This window comes from Anopheles nili, chromosome 3 (assembly GCF_943737925.1).
Source record: "Anopheles nili chromosome 3, idAnoNiliSN_F5_01, whole genome shotgun sequence".
NCBI classification, from domain to species: Eukaryota; Metazoa; Arthropoda; class Insecta; order Diptera; family Culicidae; genus Anopheles; species Anopheles nili.
This window is the reverse complement of record NC_071292.1, coordinates 22,662,456-22,685,297: the sequence shown is the minus strand read 5'-3', so window position 1 is coordinate 22,685,297 and position 22,842 is coordinate 22,662,456. Positions and strand designations below refer to the sequence as shown.

The 22,842-nt window shown below is 47.8% G+C and overlaps 1 protein-coding gene across 1 annotated transcript in view; it reads right to left on the bottom strand.

The window, feature by feature from the left end:
* Positions 1–22,842, bottom strand: part of LOC128725450 (zinc finger protein sens) — a 43,785-nt gene extending 20,943 nt beyond the window's left edge. The window contains exons 1-7 of the mRNA XM_053819193.1: positions 22,440–22,842; positions 12,022–12,192; positions 3,342–3,798; positions 3,160–3,276; positions 2,944–3,086; positions 2,783–2,879; positions 2,510–2,691 (exon numbers count right to left, since the gene is read on the bottom strand). Coding sequence (XP_053675168.1) covers positions 2,510–2,691; positions 2,783–2,879; positions 2,944–3,086; positions 3,160–3,276; positions 3,342–3,798; positions 12,022–12,192; positions 22,440–22,842 — 1,570 coding nt within the window. The remainder of the gene's footprint in view (positions 1–2,509; positions 2,692–2,782; positions 2,880–2,943; positions 3,087–3,159; positions 3,277–3,341; positions 3,799–12,021; positions 12,193–22,439) is intronic.

Sequence of the window (22,842 nt, the reverse complement as noted above, 5' to 3'; positions counted from 1 at the left end):
GGATAGCACGTACTCAACACATGTCAACCTTTCCACGGCGGGCCCGGTTGAGGGTTGAGCGACAGAATCGTGTCCTTCGGCGGATATGCATGAGGGCAGACAAAACAGACGGAAAGAAAAACTGTGCACAAGCACACGAAAACCCTTTCCTTCTTTGTCGTCTGGGCATGCGGTTGCGGAATCGAATGAGACAAATGACTCTTTCTCTAGCCATATGTGGAAAGAGCCTTGTCTAAAGCAAGAGACTTCTTTTTTGGATCGTGAACTGATGCAGTGTTCTATTTTTTGCTCATTCGGTTGTACTCAAACTACGTTCAAGAGAAATAGCATTTTTACCATGAAAAGCGTGCTGATGTTATGATATTAGTGCAAAAGTATTCCTAGTATAAAAATAACCCTAGTAACATCCTAGTATAAAAATATCAAAGTATAGCTTTTAGTAATCTTTTACTACTTTTAATGACGAAAAGTACACCTAATTTCTAATCCAAGCGAGCCATGGTTAGCTACACATTTAACGCGATAAAATACATAACAATCCAATGAAAAAGAAATAAAAAAAGTTTAAATTACTATTTTCTTGCTTGAAACATGTTCTGCAGCCAGTACATTTTATGTAAATTCTCTTTTTTTCATTTTACAGAAATTCGTTCAACGTGCAGCGAAAACTCATTACTGGGAAATCATCCCTTTGCAGGTTACCATGGGAGCGAACGAACGGTGGAAGAAGAAGGAAAAAAATCACTCCCCACTTCAGTTAACCGCGGTTTATGATCTATCATAATGCTCTAATGGCGGTGCAGCGGCCTTTTTGCCTGATTTAATCGTGCAAATGGCTGCTATGAATAAAACTCCCCTGTCTTTGGCTATATGGAATTAAAGCTGGATAAGAAAGAATGCGATCTTTATTTCAATTATGACTTCTACCGCAGAGAAGTGGTGCAAATGATGCCGGGAAGTTTTAATCTGTCCGTTGGGTTGAATTTGCGAAAACAGAAAAAGAAAAAATTATAAATTCATTTGATTTGAAGCCCCAAATGCAAGTAGCAATTTTTATTCTATATACAACTGTAGCCGGGTTGTCAAATAGTTCTTGACTCGATTTAAAAGCAATTCATAAAGGTATTGTTTTTATAACCATGAAAGCCCTACCACTCACTTCGTTGGTCATGTAAAAACAAAACCTGCACCCGCTAACGAGCTCATGGTTCCTCACGTACCAACCTAAAGCTGCTAAAAGATGTACGAGACCGAAAACCGAGGGCCGGTCGGACCACCCAAAGCAAACAATTGCAAAACCACCATCAATCGTGTGTATCACGCTACCGTGTGTTTGCCACCGACTACGGACCCCGAAATTAAACCAAAATTATGGACATCTGTGATTAAACAAACAGCCAAACGCACGGCTACATGCCGTGCCAAGGTGGTCTTACGGTTTCAGTGACATTCGGTGTGTGGTTTTCTTGTGAAAACACGGTGCAATTCCGAGCGGAGACCATGAAGGACGCCGTGCACTTTTCCGGCACATCTTGATTAGCACGCCGGGTTCGCAAAGGGGGTGCCGAAAACCAACGGGCCACTTGCCAGGCTGCGAAAACATGCAAAAAGACATAAAAACCCCTTGACAGGTTGGTTCTCACAGCACGGCGGCACCCATTACCCAGGGCGGTGTATCATCTCAGGCCGGGGCCAGGCACACCAAGAGCGAAAAAGTAGTAATCCAATTATCATTACGGTTATGATACGGTCCCGGCAGCAGGCACGCGCGTGCATGAACAACTGCGCGCGCGTTGCACTTGTTCGGTGGCCCCCGAAATAATACCGGATGTCAACATCCCTTTTAACGGGTAGAACGCAACCACCAGTGTCCAAAAGGGGAAAAAAAAAACTAGCACCAGCACCACCATGACCCATAAAAGCCGTGCCACGTGACCCACAATGGGCGGGTAATTTACTTGTTATGATTTTCCTCCGCACAGCTAGGCCTCAAGATTCGCCAAACCCTTGAGCCTGATGATGCGCGTGTTCCGCACTGGGCTTTCCGGGCCGCTTTCATCGCATGCACGTGCCACTCGCGTTCATGGTACGATCCCACGCCAGTGCGCTCGCGGGAAATCATCTGCCGAAACGCACACGCCATTCCCATCGGTCCGGTTGGTCGGAATCTCGAGCCACGAGGATGTGTGTGCGCCCGGCGTAAGTGGGAAGATTGAAAAGTATAATAATTTTTGATTTATTCCAAACGACAGATCGAGCCCACGGGCGAACGAACTGCCTCTGATTTCGGCACGATGCGCCGGGAATTCGGAGGAATTAATGGAAATAAAGCCATCACGCGCTTGATTAGATTACACCCCGATGGCCCCGCCACAGTCCTTTTGCTAATGTCGGGGCACGGGACACGGATTGGGTCGATCTTGGGTCGATGGCGATCAATCACGTGGCTGCTGTATGCTAACGAGGATGAAAGAATGAAAAAAAAAAAAACCCCAGCTAGCCCACTTACCGGTGTGGATGTACGTGTGCTTCTTCATGTCACTCTTCTGGTGGAACCGTTTCCCACAGAATCCGCACGGATAGGGCCGAGTGTCACTGTGTATCAGCAGGTGTGTCGATAGCGTACTCGACCGCTTGAAGGCCTTTCCACACTGCTTACACTCGAACACTTTCTCCACGTTATGCACCGCTCTGTTTGGGGAAGAAAATCAAAAACACAAGTTTTAGAAGTTTCAGAACTTCAATCAAGGCGATAATTAAACACGCTTTCCTCGCTGATTACCTGTGCTGATTTAAGCTTATTTCGTGCCCAAACGATTTGTTACACAGCTCGCAGGCGTACGGTCGCTTCCCGTTGTGTGTCCTCCGCGGATGAACGTCTAGAGGAGTGAAAGCTTAAAGCATTATCTACTGCTCACCGAAAATAGGGCTCCAGTAACCTACCAGGACGCATCAGCAAATGGTGCGGGTGATGAGGATGACTAAAGTCCAGGTGCGATCCACCAGCTCCTGCCGAGGCAGCCGCAGCATTTTGTGTCATGAAATGGCGCAATCGCAGAATATCCTCCGGTGTCGAGGGATGGTAGCTGTAAGTGGATGTAAAGGCGCGTTAGCATCGTGTGGAAAGTCGTTCGGCCCCAGTACCGAAAAAAAACCTACTTTGCCAACGCCGGATTAAGCTGGTGTCCTTGCTGCTGCAACATCGCGAAGAACGGAAACGGATGAAACAGTGGCCTGTTGAGAAGGCTCTGCTCGTAGAACTGCGTGTAGTTTGGCCTGTGAGGGAACAAATCTAGCTGTAAGGGTGGGTCGAAAAGAACCACACCAGAGCCAACACTCACCTGACCGCATCGAACGATCCATTAGAGAGAGGAGACTTGGATTTGGGTTCCACCTCGCGCTTCAACAACGCCGACACCGAGAAGGCTTCCGAGTTCTTCGGAACGTGCGGGATCTCCGTCGTCGGCGAAGGGATGATCCGTGGTGGTGGCGGTGAATCCACTTCCAGCTCGATGGACGACGATCGCGATCGTGTCGATCGATCTCGTGATCGAGATCTACTACGTGATCGTGATCGACTGCTAAGTGCGCTCGAATCATACCCACTGGATAGAGTGGACAGTTTCGGACCACTGATGGCATGCTGCGGGTGGGTCATGTGCGCCGGAAGATGCGCCTGGTGATGGTGCAGGGGATTGTGGTGAGGATTATGGTGGGGCGGATGGTGATACACGTTGTTGTTGTCCTCATCCTCCGACTCGTTCTTCACCAACCGGCTTACACCGAACTTGATCTCGTCTGGAATGTGAAGGAAAAGCGACATCAAATCTCAATTCATGGCACCGAGCGATGGAACATTAATCACAATTTTCGCGTCCGCCCCTACAATTTCGCGAGAGGTCTTCGAGAAAATGATGCCAGCTTTTGTGTTTCATGCGGCTAAGCGCATATCAACGGGACGGGATTCGAAAAAGAAATGCTCAGATCAAAACTCGTCCTGATGCAGCAGGGGCCGTGTTGTTGTGGCCTGGAACGAATCGAACGAGAATTGACACAAACTCTCGCACACCGACGACACTATGGTCACGCGGTGCGTTCCCAGTCGTTCAGGATACGGCTTTGGTCACGGTTGTTGCCGCCCTGAAGAATGGGTAAAAGTGTGCCACATCGCCGACGCCCAGGGGTTGACGCGCTATTTACGAAAACAGATGTTCCGTTTACACCAGATTATCCTCGGTCGGAGCGATCGGGAGTATTGCAACTGTGGATTTTGCTCGACTGGCGACTGGTTTATGGAGTGTGGCGTCTTTCGGCGGAGATTAGGCTAAAGGGATGTTGCTTAGAGTCTCATTTTGCACAACATCGATGCTGCGTATTTGACGGCGTTTTAGAGCACCGCATTATGAACGATATTTCATTTGCATTTCAGGCCTTTCTGGGAGTTATACTCGATCATGCCGATGATTGGACGTCCTTGTTCAGCTCCTAATTCCATTGCGCTCGGGAAAATACCCAAAAACAATGACGAAACAAGGGCCGAAAATCATGGAACGATTAACAGGTGCAATGCCGCACAAAGCAAATAACTATTAAATGTATGATTCTTCACGCTTCCTGCACCGTAACAATCAGCGGCACCCTTCTCGGCGTCGGGGCCTTTGACGGCCGCACTTGCCACGGTGGAAACAAAAACCTGCCCTAAGCCCACCACTCCTACAGTGATTGTTATTGTTCATTTTCCGTTCCCATTCCCTGTGCCCGGAAAACTCGACCACGGCAGTCAAATGGCAAGTGCAGGGGGAAAAGAAAAATCGAGCGCAACTCGGAAAAAAACGGGAGACAACAAGAAAAAAAAACCCGGCCTACTACGTGCCTGCGACGCGTCTCGTGCGAGAAGGAAAAAATAGGAGAGCGAGAAAGAAAGAAAAAACGAGAAACAAATGAGCATGATAATCCGCTGGCATTAACCCCACAAAGCAAACAGCTTCGGTGCAGGATTCTGCGGCCTAAAATCACCCCTCCAAACGCCTCTGAGGCTGACGGCCAGAACCGAAGGGTGTACCGTGAATCTGGCTGCGAGTCCTTTTCTCTCGCTGTCTCGCTCTTTCTCACACACTCTCACTGCGCATTGTGCTGTCTCACTCGATCTACCTCCCTAGAGCGCACTGGCTCACGAGGGTTTTTTTCCCTCCGCCGAAGGGTTTTGCAGAGGCCAACCTTCATCACCACATTGATTGCCTTCGGTTTATTGCCCTGGCTTCGTCATTGCATTGATATCAATGCGTCCCTTTTTTCGGTTTGCCTCCGGTTCGCCGGTCATGCTGGCATGGTTCGGGTCGGTTCGGGGCCAACATCACAGGGCCTCCTCCAAATTTGTCCCTCAGGGGTGTGATACGGAATACGGTTCAGATCCTTCCCCATGGTCTCTTTGATTCGCACGCCAGGACGCAGAACGAGGGTGGCTTTCCGCTTACGCTTGGTCGTCCCTCGATTGAGTTGATGATGTGCTATAATTTCCTATTTTGTTCCCTCTTTTCCGGGCCGGGAAACCACACACCGTCACCCGGGGGCCACGCGGAGATGCGGGACCGCTGGCTGCGGATCTGCGAATTTTACCAGGCCTTCTTTAACCCTTAGCGGTAGGGCGAGAGATGCCCGTTCGCGCCCAACCACGCGCCACGGGTAGGAATAAAGCGGAACGCACACAATCTGCACACGATGGACTGGGCCGTTTGAGCGCAACAATAACAATAAATAAATAATGACAATCATCTAGGGGGAGGTTTATTTTGATTATTTACAGTATTTCAATTTCTTGCGCTGCGAGCGGCTTGATGCAGCGCAGAATCGATTAGAGGCTGGCTGTTTTTGTAATGTTTCTATTTAAGCCGGCTCTATTTGCCCATTGACTTCCGAACTCAATAAGATCAATCGGTGGCATGGAATGGGCCCGAAATATTTCAACAGAAACGTCTTTGTTTTGGCCACAAATCCATCATTGCCAACAATGCGGTTTTAAGGAGTTGATTAATCAAAATATGTATTACCCTGAGCAGAATGATGCTCCAGCAACGACTCAGCTTTGGAGGGAGACCACACTTCCACTTCCCATAAAACAACCATGGCTCTTCAGTCTTCTATCCAGACTCAGCTCCGAAAGCTGTGAAACACTTTCAACAACTCCGACGGCCAACCGAGCACGTACTGACGCATCGATTCGAAGCTAGCTGCTCGCTAGCTGCCAAACCGCTGGTGGGTCATTTCGAGCTCCAGGAAACCGGCAAAGGGTGGCAACGACAAATCACCGATACGGTGCACATGGTATCGAGCCAGTCAATATCATGGCGATAATGATTTACAGCGGCAGCGAGCTGCTAAGTGCTAAGCTGTTGAAGTATTTCTTGATTTTATGGCACAAGATTCGGTGAGCCGCACTCCACGAGCGCACCACACCCGGATAGGGTGGCAATGGGGCCCGGCCGTAAAAGTTCCAATCCAGGTTCCTATCACAGCTGGCCTATCGCAACCCCTTCGGCAGCCGCAGCTTTTCGCAGGGATTTCCCTTAAACCCGTATCGCTTTGTGATCGATCGTTCATTATCGTTGCGGGAGTGAAATTGGGTTTATTTTTTTCTCGCTGAGAAACGATGCGCACCGAACGACCGAACCAGCAGCAGCCCGAAAGCTTGTAAGCTTCAAAAGATAACCCCTTTTTTTCTGGCGAGCAACCGCAAGCACCATTCGCTAAAGGTTCGCTATCGATGGCGCCTTTTGGTGATCGCCCAAAATCGCCGCACCTTAGCTTAAACCCAAAAGCACGAATCTTAAATCAGTTTCAGATTTATGTTTAGCAAATCTCCATCCCACCGGCCGGTCGATAACGTCACGCGCGTAACGTTACGGGGCAGATTTAAACGTTTTTGCATCCTTTTGCCCTAAACCACCGAACACCGGGCAGAAATGAGCCAACCGATTAAACACCCTCGAAGCGCAGTTTTGCGATAGCCTAATCCCTCTGGAGGGGTTTTGCTGAAGTTTTGCGATTTTTGCAATCAACAGCGCAACACGATTTGCGTTTCTGACGCGCTGGGCACAATAAATCGTACACCGAATCGATAAAAGAGCAATGCTGTAAAGCCACCATTGGCGTGATTGTTGCTCGATGTTCTTTTACTGTTTTTTTGTTACTCTCAAGCTGATAATACCACAGCCATTTGAAGTAAAAAAAACGAGCTGTTCGCAAGCTGAAGTACAAAGATAAACAGCCGGAACAAAACGTAGATTAGTCATTTTCATCATTTTTCATTGCATACATATTATCAAAGCTTAGTAAGTGTATTCTGTTTATTCTCTGGACTAAGTTAAATTGTTTTTCCTTTCTTATTCTATTTAATCTTTAAATGCTTCACAACCGACAGACCACGGCCAGAGTTTAAATCTGTAATTTAGTGACCCCTCGCGGGTCAAACCAAGCCACTTGCGTTTCTGGGCAACGAACTCTTCTAAACCATCGGCCAATCAGTCCATGAGCCACCGTGGGGCTTCAAGGCTCGCCCGGAAGACCCACCACGAATCAATTCAATTTGCAATATTGATGAATCCAAATAACATCGAATTAAGCTCAATTAGCATAGATTTGTCGTCTCGCCGGTGACAAAACTCGTCCCTCTTTTGCAGCGCAAAAGAAAGCGAGGACGAAGCGCAACACGCAACAAAAATATTTCAAATGTCTTGATTTGTTCCAGCCCGGCCCCCGGACTCAGGCGGACGGAACTGAGTTCATAAATCATTGCACTGTACAAATTAAAACCGGCAACGAGGACGACGACGCCGACAACCGAGGACCCTGAGTCCTGAATGTGTTTGAGGCGCAGCAAAAAAAAAATCACTTCCTACACGGTGCGTTTAATCAAAAATCATGTCGCAATCCCGAGCGCATGCCATGTGATCTTCCTGGTACAAGCATATGCCCTGGTTCCGGTCATGCAAGCTTCCAAATGTTGACGAGAACGACGAACGCGATACAATTTGTATCGCTTCACACCACACACACACACACAATGTAGTGGGCCGCGTGAATGTTCGAAAGAATACGCACGTTGGCCTTATGTCCTTACGCTACAGGATCCCGTCGAACGGTGGTTCATTTTAACCCCTCATTAGAGCAAAACGGCCAACCCCTTTTTTACCGTGCACCCTGCCGTGACCGACCGCTGAGCACTGGGCCCTGGCAAGGACGCATCCTGGTGCCGGAGCCGCATAACTTTGGATAATATTTATTTACGTATCGTGATCTATCGCACGCACAACAGACCCTAGCCCCAGGGCGGAGGTGTGCGCTGGTTTACCGGTTGAGCGAATTCTAACTAGCACGCTACAGACGCTACCCCTGCTGTGTTGCATTCCCCAAGGACCAGGCGTACATTAGCGTCGAAAGGAAAAACCGTGAACCGGTGCCCGGTCATCGAGCCACATGACACGGGCCACGGAATATATGTACACGTTCAGCCCCGGTGGCTGGCGAATCAGCGAAAGATTGCGTGTCGAGAATGTTGCCTGATTTTCGATCCGATCAACGTCGGAAATCCTTTCCCCACGGGGATCGCGGCGGTTTCGTTCCCGTCTGGTTTGGACCGTGAATACCAAATGCAGTGACAAAGTGACGCCGCAAAGCCAGTGTCGAAAGGAATTTAATTAAGATCGGACCTGGTTTGGTCCCTCAGATCGCCCCCTGATGGCGGTGAACCGGTTCGATGACAAATCAGTTTTGCAATGCACGGAGCGTGAAAAAGTCACACACAAGATGGCTCACTCGATGACCCACCCGGGTAAGGTAGGGCCACCGGATCATGATCCAGCGCGCCACTCGACGCCAACATCATTTGTATCCGTTTCAGACACATTTGTCAATAGCCATCATTATCTTGACAGCGGATATCTGTGATCGATCCCCGCGCGAGGCAACAGTTTTCCTTCCTGGGGTTTTTCTTCGCCCTTTTTTTTTATCCAGCTCCCACTAATGGACGATGATTAATTTATGACCAGCATGTTGCACGAATATGTCAGGGGCGATAAAAAAAAGCTGAAACCCAAACACTCGCGATTGCTGCAACAAACTTCTCTTTGTGCTAGCTGGCCGGGGCAGGGGGTTTATACTGGTATAATAAGTTTCCATTATCGTGGGTTTCGTTACGTACGTTAGTTTTTAGTGGTTTTTTTTCCGACTTCTCACGCGTTGTTTTACATTTTCCATCAAAGTCAAAATAATGAGATGAAAAATACACTTCATTATGCAGGTTACGGGTGGCGGAAAAAAAAACAGTGAAAACCCGTCGCCGATTGCTAAACGCTCGAAGGCTTTAATGCTGGAGGCTTATTTCACGCCGTAAGCCGCGCTCCATTCGAATCAACGCAAGCAAACAAGCCGGAACTAATCACCCGCGTACGGTGTGGTTTGTTGCTAACGTTCTTTTTTTTTTGCCTCTTTTAATCGAAAAAATACCTAAACACAATCCTGTTCAATCGAAAACGCGCAACACGATTTTAACAAACACGCCCCAAACGGGGTCTCAAACACACGTGCTTCAATTCGAGATAAGATTAATTGAACTGTGTATGATCTGCGGTGCAGCATTTCTTGCAATTGCATGCGCTCACTTTGCAGCAGCCGTCGATCGGTTAGTTCACTGTTACAATGAATTTACTTTAAAAAACCGATACGACCACCCGAAAGCGAAGAAACCCATCGAAACTGCGCCACCGTTTGCGCAAGCGATACACGAAATATAAAACGCGTGACAGCACTGCCGCACCTGGTGTGAAATCGTAAATCTGAATCAAAATTTTTGGTTTCTCTCTCCTTCTTTTTTTATGACCAAACCCGCAGGACCATCCGTGTGCGGTGGCCACGCAAACGCGCCATGGCCACATTGCGCAAATAATATCGCTGTGACCGCGCGACCCAAAGATGGATGTCCCGAAGGGAAACCCGTGGCCCAACTCGCCGCGTGCATCGCCGGTACAGCATTCCCAGGCCGCACCGCATAACGGGCAGTTGTTGATGCTACTAAATGGTGCAATAAATTCTCTAAATATTGATAAAACGATAACTGCGCCAGTTGAACAGATTCTAGAAGCACTTCTCGGCATCAGCAGTCAGTCACCAAGGCCCATGCGCTCGAGACATTGATGGCGCTCGATGGATGGGTGAGAGATACAGCGAGAGAGAAAGAGAGAGAGAGAGAGAGAAACAGAAAAGCGCATGCGAGTGATGGTGGCCGGAAAAAAAAAGGTGAGCAGCAATAATAATAATAAAAAATGCTGTTCCCAACTTATATAGATAAGCCATGATTTATTGTACTAGGACTTAGTTGGAAGGCATACTTTATAGCACAATTTGATAATTCATTAGCCAACGATCGAGAAGTTGTTCAAACAATCGGCCCGGTTGTACGATGCGATGTGCCCGCGAAGCGACCCCGAGGTGAGCTGTTATGTGTGTGTGTGTGTGTATGTGGCATTAAAATTGGTGCCCTCGGTGCGTTTTTTTTTTTTCACTATGTCACTCGGACCACCCTCGACCACTGGGGGAGCCCTTCACTGCCATGTGCTCCCCCCAAGCCGAGTGGTCGGAACATTTGAAGTGCTTGTTTTCCACTTCTGCTACCAGCGCAGCCTGGATTGAAGCAGCAGTGATAAGCAACAAATCTGTTTTGCCGTTCGTCACATATTTGCTAAAATTCGTACCTAAGCCCTTCGTACTAGCATCTGTTAAGCCTTCGATATCCCTGGGTCCAGACAGCCGTGAGAAATGGCATTGGAAGCAGAAAAAGGGGGGGCCTGCGTTGAAAAACAAAGAACCGCAGACGGTCGAGGGTCAGCTCCGAAAATATCGTCGAAGGTCGCTACCGGTACAAGGAGCAGGAGAAATGTAAAACCGGTTTCAACTGCGCGGCTTCCTGGTGCATCACCTGCAACTCATATTAGCTATCGATGGACCCGAGCACATGTTCAGTCACCGTGGGTGGCGGTGTACTTGTGCTACTGTTTTTGTTTTTTGTGTGCTGCTAAAAACCTTCAACCAAGCCGTTGACAGATAAAGCACGCTGTAAAGTAACGATGAACCTTTAGATTGTTCACATATGTATTGGGACCACCTATGGCCTGTCTCGAAATGTGTCCTTTGCTTTGGTAGACGCGTATTTACGGAATCGTATTTTAAATAGCGACAAAAAGGGATCATGAGTTTAAAAGCAGGAAAAAAAACTTATGTCTTTTACTGCTAATAATAAGCCCGTGTGCCCGTGAACTGCCAGCATAATGGTATCTGAACTCGCTCCTCGTTCTACAACATTGTATTGTAAAGAACTCAACCCCTGGGCGAATCCTCAACACCCCAAATGGAAGTCCTCACCGTTGCCAAGCTGTGACGGAAGGGATAACCAAGCGCATTCACTAATAATATTTTGGATTGGCTCAATCGAAGGCTTTTATTGACACTCGCGACCACTCGCAGGTCCATATTGATTCGATCGACGCACGAGACAACCCCAAGGGAGTGATTCCGGTCCAACGGCGGGCAAACGCGCCCCAAAAGAGATATCGAACCATCGAACGGACGAGGCAAGAACCGGGAACCATCCTGTTTTATTGCTTTTCGGCCGTGCCTCGCACCGCTCGGCTCTCTTCACTGCGAGCTCGCAGCAAGATAAGCGGTTAGTAAATACCGAAAAAGAAAATTGCTCCACCAGAGGGCAGCCGTAACCAAGCACCAGCTCCAGTACCGTTCGACGAATGGCAGTTTCGCAGTTGAAAGCGCTATCGGTATTCCCGCGTCTTATCAGCCATGATTTGGCGGTGGCAGGAAAATGGGTGACTTATTAGTGTGAACTGAACGGTTCGGGGAAGTATGTTCGGATTTGGTGTTGTCATTCGTAATATAATCTTCACATTGGTTAGTGAAAAAAAAAACAGCCAACAAAAGTGCGTCAGTTCTGACGGCTTCAGCCCACGTGCTACTCACCTCGGGGGGCTACCTTGAGCGGAGCATCTGCCACGTCATTGTACCCGTTGGCACCATTCGGAAGTCGTGGGGCAGCTGCAGTGACCGGATGCAGCAGCCGGCGGTAGTGATTCACCAGCAGATCGTTGTTGAAAATGAGCGGCGAAAATCCGTTGGCGGGTGGCACGGGAGCTAGAAGAACGAACGGTGGACGGGACAGAAAACGGAAAGCAATTGGTTAGAACGAACGAACGAATGCGCAATAGATTAAAACCATTCGCAAACCACTTTCCGTCCATTAAAATCTCACCCAGGCGGGTGGAAAAATAACAAAATAATAATACCAGCAAAACAAAACAAAAAGGGAACGCTCCAGCAAATGGATTTGCTCTGATTAGAAACGAGCCGGCTGAGGGAAGCAACCCTCAGCGCGTTAGCGCTGGCACACAAAGCGAAACCAGAATGGCGGATAGCGTCGGAAGGTAGAAAATGAAATGGGAAATAACAATATTTCCATTCCACCACTTAAACATCGTCAAAATCTGCAGATTCAAAAAGGGGGGCAAAGTTAGCGAAACGGGCCACAATGATTGCAGACGCGAACGTGGAGCTTGAGTGGAGAGATGGGAATAAAAAAAAGAGCACCAAAAACCCACACTCAAACGGGGGTGGGGGGTTGAATCGCACCCTCCCACAGATGAAGGAGAAATGAGATGGACGGAAGCAACAACAAAAAAATCTTCATAGCTTTTACTTAATTGAAAATTATTTTCATTCGTACTGTTAACTGTATTAGAGTCAGGGCCGCGTAGCACAGCGTAACCGAACTCGCAAAGTCGCTCCATCGCAGGATCCACCTCCACGGGAGTCAAAGGACCGTGCCGCCCGAAGCATCAGGCCAGGGCTTGAGTGCATCGGTATACCGACGCAACTCGACATCCATTTTCCCACTTCAAACGACCGGGCGCCTTCCTTTGCGCCGTCCTCGAGCGCACACCGTCAATAATGGCGTCGGTGGCAACACGAGCGGCCCTGGCACAAGGGCCTTCTGATGTCCTCGAAGGCGCATGCTTAATGTCCCCGAGCTGTGTGCATCGTTTCATCCCTTTTCACCGTCATGCAGCGTTTGACGTTTCGCCTTCCGTGCTCACTCAAGAGAGGCCGTTTCCAAGGGTTCCTTGGATATTCGTCTCGCTAAAAGCACGACGCCTCGAGTTGTAGTTGAGTTTGAGTTGCATGCAATTCCATCCGCCCGTTTGTGCGTTTGCTTTGTGACGCACCACCGTTCGCGCCACCGATTGAAGCAATTTACCCACCAAAACGCCGAGTGTATGCAGCAGTTTTATCGAGCATTTGATTTCAAACACCGAAAGAAACGCACTCGCAAGCCGGCTTAAGTGGACGGTTTCCGCCGCGGCAAATCTCTTACAATTAACTTGCAGATAAAAAACCTCATACAAATTGAACAGCCGTACACTGGAACCGGTGCGATTGGGGCGGGGAAGCGTTGATGAAATTTGCCGGACGAACGGAACCGCTGTTGGTAGACACCACCAGACGCATTCGTACGCTAGAGTAATACGCCCGGTGGCTGGCTAGTGTCAAGGCTATCCACCCTTATCCGGTCTTCTCCCCGAGGGAAAGGCCCACTAGCCAACAGGGAAAATGATCATCACGTACGTAATCAGGATTGTGGATAATTCTATTAGCACTAAATGGCGCAGCCGTGATAACCGTGCGCGGTGCTAGTGGCAGTGAAATAAATCCGTTTGTGCTCCGTTTCGGAGTAGCTATGAGGAATTATTATAGCCGACGAAAAATGGCCTCGATGATCGATGGATCACAAAACGCTACAGGCCTACGACGAGGCGTCGGTTGTGAAAATTTAGCAATTTCACAATCCACCATGTTTTCCTTGCGTACTAAATAACGCACCGTCAATCGCTACATCACCGTCACGCAGGATGGAGTGTTAATGAAATGATTCTCAACTCAACGCCAAATCCCATCACTAATCTGGAGGGAGATTTCGTTCGTTCCTTTCCGGCTGAAACCCGTATACCCGTGTCTGGGTTTTGGCGAAAAAAAAAAAGGATCCAAACGTAGAACAAAAGAAGGGACGAACGGAACCAAACGCTCATTTGTATTCCTCGTGCGCATTCCGTATCAAGCGAGCCGTGTTTCCCTGGGCCGTGCTCGATGGCTCTCGGATTTGGTGGCCCCAAAATCTACCGGTTTAATGCCGCACGGTCATCGTTGTACGGCTCGGGGAAGATTCACTTGCAAATTATCTCACTTTCTCGTTCTCTTTCCTCGTTCTTTTTCTCTATCTCTCTGTGTCTCTCTCTCTCTCTCTCGGCAGATTTGTAGCCGTGGCCGATGTTATATACTAAAAATTCCATCAGTGCTCCCGGTGCGACTCCCGGTACTTAATTCATTTAGCCTTAATTAACTGCTATCTACTTTTAATACCGTGTGCAGTGCATACGCCCGGACCTCGATGGTTCACTCGCGTGAAACTCATGGCCTCATGGCACGTGGAAGTCAAGATTCCAGTTCGGCGGCCGCTTCCTGGGGGTCGAGCGATACCAAATCGTTTGAGGTTAGCTCACGTAACTGCGGCCAGCTGAATTCCCGACGGGAGTATTTAATATCCGCGCTTACCGGAACGCGATTCTTTTTCGCTCTTTTTTACCGCCCCACGACCAGCTCTCTCAAACCCATCCTGTGCGCGGAATGAACTTTGAATCAAGGATAATTTAATTACTGGAAATGTATGAGAATACCCACGGGTTGCTCAGGCCGGCGATGGTTGTGGGCCGAGTGTGGCTTTCATACCTTTTATGTGCTGCGCGTATTTTTTGCCGTACTTTCTAAATACACTCACCTACACAATTCATTCCATTCCGCACCATCTATCAAGCGAAGCTGCAGCAAACCACTCCCGTGGGACACTCCGGTGGGTCTGAGTCTGGAGCTTTAGGCTTTACAATTTCTGCATAATTAAGGCAGCAAAACTCGGCGGAACGCGAATGCTGTCACGCTGGTGGAGCAGCTATGATTTACGGGATTTTTCCCAATGCCCTTAATGGCTTGGAGTGTACGCAAACGCCTTCAAATGTGCGCCAGCTGTACGCACACGCCCTACTTCGACTGGACCAAACCCAGTCAACCACGCTACGGCATGGAGTCGGGCACAGTTGGGGACCGATCCAGCTCCCGGACCGGATGGACAGTTTTGGCGTCTCGATGATAGATGGAACCGCACCACTGCCGGAAGATTGCCGGAGTTCTACACATTAACGGCAGCTGGGGATGGCCACGAGGCTGTCTTTACTTTTTTTTCTGTTCAAGTGACCAAAAGATATTAAAGCTTCCTGGGGTGCCACGAGTTCTATTTTCTCCTCACGGAAACCATGAATGGGGAACGTATTTCATAATGCAAACTGTGAAGAATGCCAAAAACATCGTTACACGGAAAAAAACCGACCACTCTGCCAACTACGGAACGAGATGACGGAAAATCTGCATCCGGTATGCGAAAAGATGGTTAGCGTATGCGCGGTTTTTTATGATTTGTAACGAATTAATGTGCTTGGTGACAAAACTGCGCCTAGCGGAAAATATGCTGGAATCACACACTGCCACGGGCTGGTGCGAATGGATGGCCCGAAGTGGCAAAAAACAATCACTGGCGTCCGACCGGGGAACAGGCTTAATCGGCTGCCAGGGCATACGCCAACCAGACAAACGCACATGTTTCCTGTCGCTTACTAATGCTTCGAATATCGTGGACATTATATCTCGGTACCAAATATATGCAACGGGTTGCTATGGAAACAGCAGTAGCCCACAGATGTATTGTGTATTTTAAGCGTCTTTTACTCATTCCATTTGGGTACAATTTGAATTTGAAAAATGAAATAGTTGTATGATAAATGTATATAATGTTGATAAACAAAATGGATAATGTTTTAAATAGCTCATTAGTTTTTTCACTTCCAAAAGTTACATTGAAATCAAATACTTTTACGATAAAAAAATATAGTTTTCTTTTCATAACAAAGCCCACTCCCAATATGGTCACTTCCATATGCATATGTTTTCTTTAAACTTTGCCTAATTCTCGTACAGCACTCGAATGGCACTATTCCCAAATTGAGACCTTACAGTTTGACAGTATGGTTCAACATGTCACATCCACTTGTTTTATGGTCTCGATTGTTGAAAAAAAAATATCCACATAATTGATGTGATACATTTGTTCTTTTGGCTGGTTTGAAATATGCGTGTCATAAGATTTACATTTTCGTCTTCCGGCCGTCGAGTGGCCCAGAGTCCTGCCACTGCTTCTCATGTGCGATCAGGAAAGAAAAAAAAACGATGAAGGAAAAAACCATCGGAATGCCTATAAATAAACTTATCTAATCGCATTTTTCATTTCATTTTCGCATTACCATTAACGAGCTGGCGTTCCCGGCAGCATAGGCAGCGAGTTAAAAAAAACAGCTTGTTGCATGTGGCCAGTCAACCGAGCTCAGCAACGGAGAAAAATAAGGCCCCCCCAATGGAGAGTAAGCAACCAGAAATCGCCGCCACATTTGGCGCTCAATAGGAGGATGATCTTGAGCTCACATGTGGCAACGATCGTCAGCCAGCGCGACTTACTTTTCTCATTCTACTTCTGATTGCTATCAACGCCACATTAGCCAACTGATTCTAGTGCAACGGCGTGGCGCTCTTGTTCTGTTTCTTTTCGTTTTTTTATTCTTTCTCTTTCCATCTCTATGTTTGTTTTTCTTCAATCTGTTTGCTGAGGACCAACACATTTTCTTCGCTTTCCGTTGGCGTTGTCTAATTGAGTCAAGTTCACGGTGTCTCTTCATTAAAGGGGGGGGCATTCATTCATAAAATTGAGTAGAAAAAATAGCGCCCATTCACAAACCATCAAGCAGACGTGCGACGTCATCCAAGCAAATCCGCTACGCCGTGGAAAATCTCTACCGAAAACCCCTTTCGGTGGGAGCTCATCCCTGGCTGTGGGAGCGATTTTTCACGATGCCAACGCGTTGCATTCCCGGCTTTTCCCAGATCGCGCCAACACGCCTCACGGTGCTTGTTAGCCAGCCGGTGATGGTTGGCTGGCAGCTTGGCCTGGCCGTAATGACTGTCGTAATCGCTGACAGTTTGTTTACAAATTTTCCCCGAGGCGTTCTAGGCCGTGATTTATGGAATTTCATTTAATGAGCTATTAATTATGATGCTGATATTCTTTTTCCACCGCTTCAGCTCCATTCGCCGGAGTATAACTCACACCTCGGTGGGAAAGAATTCACTTCCGATGGAGAGCAACGTGCAGCAATACGAAACAGAAAATAATGAGCATAAACATGCGAATGGTAATTCGCGCACCTCCATGAATAGTAAAGGATTATGGCTAATTAGTTTTTCTGACAAATTATCCACCCAAGTTCGGAAGCAGAGTTTCCTCCATCGCCAAACGCTCGTGCAACAGGTTCATAAATAATAATAAGCCTACGGAAGCTATCGGAATGCATGAGCATTTAAATTTTAATTATCATTTGTTGGACAGAAACCATCTGTTGCGTGCGGCCTTTTTCGATAGCGTATCAGAGGCACTCTTTCCAGCTCCATCAGCAGCTCCAATTCGCTCCATCTGCAGTCGCGACCGGTCGTTGGGATGAGACATCGGTCAACTCCCAAGACGACGGCGACGACGACAGATGACTTCCTGACCGGTCATCAGCCAGCACGAAGAAGCACGCAGTCTTCCTCATCTCATCGATGTGTCGAGAACTTTCCAAACATCCCCGGCATGATGGTGACGGTAAACCGACGGCACCTCAACACACCTAAACCACAATCGCTCCACCCGGGGATGCTGGTCAAGGGCAAAACCGAGGCATTCTGGTTAGAGGCTTCACCTAATCTTATCCCAACGGAACTCCAACTGTCCACTTTTGGCTTTGGGGTGCGTGTGTTGGCGAGCCGACACCGTGTCAAGTGCTCCGTGCTCCTGTGTCGCTCTAATTGCCGGAAAGATTGCGATGACAAGTCTGGTCTGGTGGTTCTCCCCGGTCTCGGCGGCCACACGTGACACATGTGTGAGAGATGCACGCCACAATGATCCAGATCACTGGATCACAAGGCCCGGACTAGCGACGGACACCCATCAATTATTGGCTGTTTAGGGTTTTGAGTAACAGCTTTTAATTTATTCCTCCCCGGAGGCCGGCCTCCCTTACGGCCCAATGCCGTCACCGATGGAGACGTGTTTAACGTCAAAGTAAACAACACTTGATTCGATCACATCAACCGGACCGTGGCTGGGTCGGTGGTGTTTTGCCAATCCACCCTGCCATTGGGAAGGTAAAAGGCCACAAAGCCAAAGATCAATTGGCCCGGGGAGGTTGCAGTTGCACGCGGTGTTTCTAGCCCGGACAAATTAACGCCAAGCTCGTTTGCGATAAACCAGAACCAATTCGCGACCGCATTTGCTCGGAATTAACGCGTGAACCTGCACGAGCATGCTTTGCGACTTTTCAAAAGAAAGAAAAAAATTATGCACGCAGCTTCAGACGCGATAGTGTGCGAAAACATGATTGCAATTACTTTTTTTGTTGTTGTTGTTGTTGTTGCATCCGCTCGTTCTCCTTTGACCTCCTTCCAGTGATGGCGTTGAGCTGGAAAACAACCCAATGCAATCCCCGACCGACGGGGAAGTTATGTTGTTGGCATATCGCAATATAAACACACTGTTGCAATAAACTTTGGCGTTATCGAAACGGAAAACTTGCCCCTCACCTAGTTCCCCCTCGGGTTCGTGGTATCCTTTCAACACCCGGCACGAGAAAAGGGGGACCGGCTACCCGTGCTACCGTGTTGCCTTCGGACGATGGTGCCCTTTTTTGCCTCTCAATATCGCCACCAGCAAAACCAGCCAGCAAGCCAGCGTCTGCGACAAACCGTCGTGCTGGAACGGCATGTCGAATGTTATGCCGTGTCCTTTGTTTTTTTTTTGTTTGTGTGCCTCTTTCTCTGGCTTTCCATGGCTTTTGCTTCATTTTTCACGGCTACAACCATTCTCGGTTTCTGCGATATGCGCGCGCGATATGCTCTCTCCTTCGTCGGGTAAATCGTCTGCTCCGGTTTGTTTATGAGCATCGTTCGATATGTTGCGATGGTAGAATTAAAAATAAACATTTTCCCGCCCGGTATTGGAGTTGGCCATCGGCAACGGAACGGGTTGAAAGAAGTCGCGCGAGATGACGCGTATGTCATGGAAAGAAAGCATATCGTATGAGGTTTATGCACCGTGTTGGAGTTTCTTATTTAAATGCGAGGTGCAAGTGTCGTTACAACAAAGCAAAAGCGCTTTTAATCCACGAAAATATGATTTAAGCAGCTTTTTTTACGTGTTGAGGTTTTTTTTCCCGAGAACCCGAGAGGACACGTTATTTTACACAAGCGTATTACAAGCGTTTTCTCACGCGTTACGGCGCAACGCCATAATGCAGCCCGGAGCAACGTGTATTTGCATACAAATAAACTTGTGCTTGGAAAATTCAATCAACACGCGCCTTTTTTTTGTTTCCTTTTTTTTTTTTTTTGTTGTTTCCTCCGGTAGCCAAGCAAGATCTTCATTACGCCACCGCCCCGGCGGTTGGTATTTACTTTTAATTTCAAAATCGTTGCATTTTTGTCGCCGATCCAAATGCGTCGCAAAACCGAGGTGTGGCTCGAAAGGAAATATTCAGATTCAACCTTCATCGGTGCACGGTTCGGAGCAAAATAATTACGAAAATGAAGCCCGTGTCAAGTGCTAAAGAATTCATAAGGCAATCATTGACGTAGATTTAAACTTGAACGCATCTGTACAGAAGTAAGGCCTATGTGTTTTTCATCTCGTGGAAATTGTACTGTTTTGAATGGTATCAAAATTTGGAGGAAAAAAAACACACACACCCAACATAAAAGAGGATAGAAATTTAATTTATCATAAACAATATTTCATCATCACATGCCAGCTAGCGTGATATTACGTTCCGCAAGCACCAACACCGGGAGACGTTCGGGAGGCTGGAACAAAATTTATCAAACAGCAACTTGATCATCTTTTTTTTTTTTGCTCAACCTCCCAAACTTCCCCAACAATCACTCTCGGAGCTGAACAAAAAACAATCCCATAACGAACGTGGATTTGTCTGTCTCTGGTGCCCCAGGCAGAGTTGGAAACCGTTGCTGGCCGATGCCAGCAGCACACCAGCAAATCATCATGGCTGGTGGAGCAAACAAACAAAAAAATTCGCGTACCAGGTGCGGAAGCTTTCCCCGCGACCGGTAAAAAGAGAGCAACATGCGGTAGAAAATGGCACTGACTGCTTTTCAACGCAGTACTTTTAAATCTCCTCGTGCTCACCCCCGGTGCTTTCGTCCAATCGAAGCAGGCCGACCGGATGAGTGGATGAGTACACGGGGATGGTTTTTTTTTGCGTGTGTGCGCTGCTCGCACAAATTCATCATGCCTATTCCCATGGATACCAGCGCCTACCATGATGGGGGAAAGGTGAATGTGTGAGTGCGGGAAAAAAAAGATTAACAACCAATTCCCCGAAAATAACGCCAAACGAACCGGCAACCGGACCCACGGTGGCTGTCCACGGTAGCCTTCGTGTTCCACGAAGCTCGTCAACGTGCTCAAACCCACCCGTCGAAAGTAAGCGTGGCAATTTCGAACGCTGCACTCGGTCGCTGCACAAAACTACACGCTTTCCACCCCGAAATGTTGCCGATGCAAATACATGACACCGCGCGCGGAGATGAGTAAAGAAAATCCCGGAACGTTTTTTTTTGCTGTTGTTGGGGTTTTTCGTTTTTTGGCGCTCGTGCTTTGTTTCATTATTTGCCGTTGTTCCGTGCGCGGAAGGACCCACGACGGACTTCCATGGGACCGTGTTGCCGAAGCTGACACGGCTCTGCCAGCATTAGGGCTCCACTGACACTGACGTACCACTTTGACCGCTCTGTCTCGTTGGAGCGTCACCGGGGCGCGAATCGCCAAAAATTGCGCCCCGAAAAAAGCCCGCTGCGTAATTATTTTTTCGTCATTTTTAATTAACTCTAGCATCAGCCCGGCGGCCGCAGTTCGCTGGAATGGCTGGGCTTTGGGGAGGAAAAAACCCGCCACACACAGAGATACATACACACACTTTCACAAAAACAACCCAGGGACGATGAAATCCGTAGGATTGCCGAAATGATAAAAAACGAATCCACCCCTGGATTACAGTTGAAAAATTTATGGATTAAGGCTTTTTTCGGCTTTGTCGTGCTGTCACTTTCGATCTTTTTTTTTTCTCTCGACTTTTTTTTCATTTGGATTTCCGCTAACCTAGCGCACTGGAGCTGGTTTCCCATGGCAAGTTTGCCGCACCTCGTGCCCGATGTTTGTGTGAATGCTGCTGCAATGGCAGAAGATTGCAGCATTCGGGGTTCGGCCGCGTTGTCCCCCGTGGGGTGGGGCGAGATGGCCACGGGACGTACGGAACTGCGGAATATGAATTATTGCCCTGTTGAAAGGGACAATGTGCGAGCAAAAGGGAAATTTGACATCGACGCCATGCACCAGTTCGCGTGGGGCACCGGAATCGGTTATAGTAATGAATTTCCATTCCAAAATATTGGCACTTGCAGCACATAAAGAGGCTTCTCGATGGCTCGTATTTTCATAACACGAGCACAGTGCATGTTTGCAATATGTGAAACGAGCTGCAATATGTGAACGATTCATTTTGATCCAATTACTCCTCGTTACTATAAGCAATAATGTTTCACCATACTTCCGCATAACAACATGAAAAGTTGTGCGACTCAACTGGAGGAACTATCATGTATAAGATGCTCTTCAAAAATTTGGATTTTCTCTGACAATATATTTCCGATAAAACATACCAAATGTACTAATAATCTAGTGATAGTTTAGAATACGTGGGTTCCTACAAAATGTTTACAAGAATTCAAATCTTCTACAACAGGATCAGTACAAATAAAATTATATTTATAAGCCTTTGCAGCTTAAACGATTATCAATTTGCTTCGAAAATCATGACTAGCACTCATTTTATTTCCGCAAATCCCATCTACTGTCGTACCGTTCGATAGTAATTGATTGCAATGGCGGAATGATGCGCCGGCGCGTTACCCACCACTAAGAATGCACCCGTTCGTCTTCTGAATTTGATTCGACAGAAGAATAAAGTCATTAGCGACACCTATCATCTTCACTTGCTCTATGGCTATGGTTGAAACCAGCAAATGCTTGCCTATAAAAAGCTTCCCAGAATACAACACATTTTGCATCGATACGTGCACAAATAGTTGGCTTCAGCTTGGTTCAGCTCTCCGGAAGTCACACTTACCGTCGGCTTTTCCTCGCGGTGTTACCACCTTGAATGCACTCGTCATCGAGGCCCCATTGGCGCCTCCATTACCGTGCACCGAGGGATTGCTGTTCGCCGTCATCAACACGTTAGGGCTCATGGGTCTCGAGATGGTGACCCCATTGACGGAGCTTCCCGTATTTTCGTCCGTTATTGCCGCCGCACCCTTACCGATCATCACATTTATGCTGTTATTGTTATTGTTGTTATTGTTAGGGTTGCCACTGTTCACGTTCGGGCTCATGCTAACGTTAACATTGTTCAGCTTGATGTTCACCATGGTGACACTAAAATCCAGTGGTAACTGCGATTGTGTCGATGCTTGCGCTGCCAAAGGCACCGTGGACTGGTGCGTTGGGGGCACTTCACTTACTTCCATCAT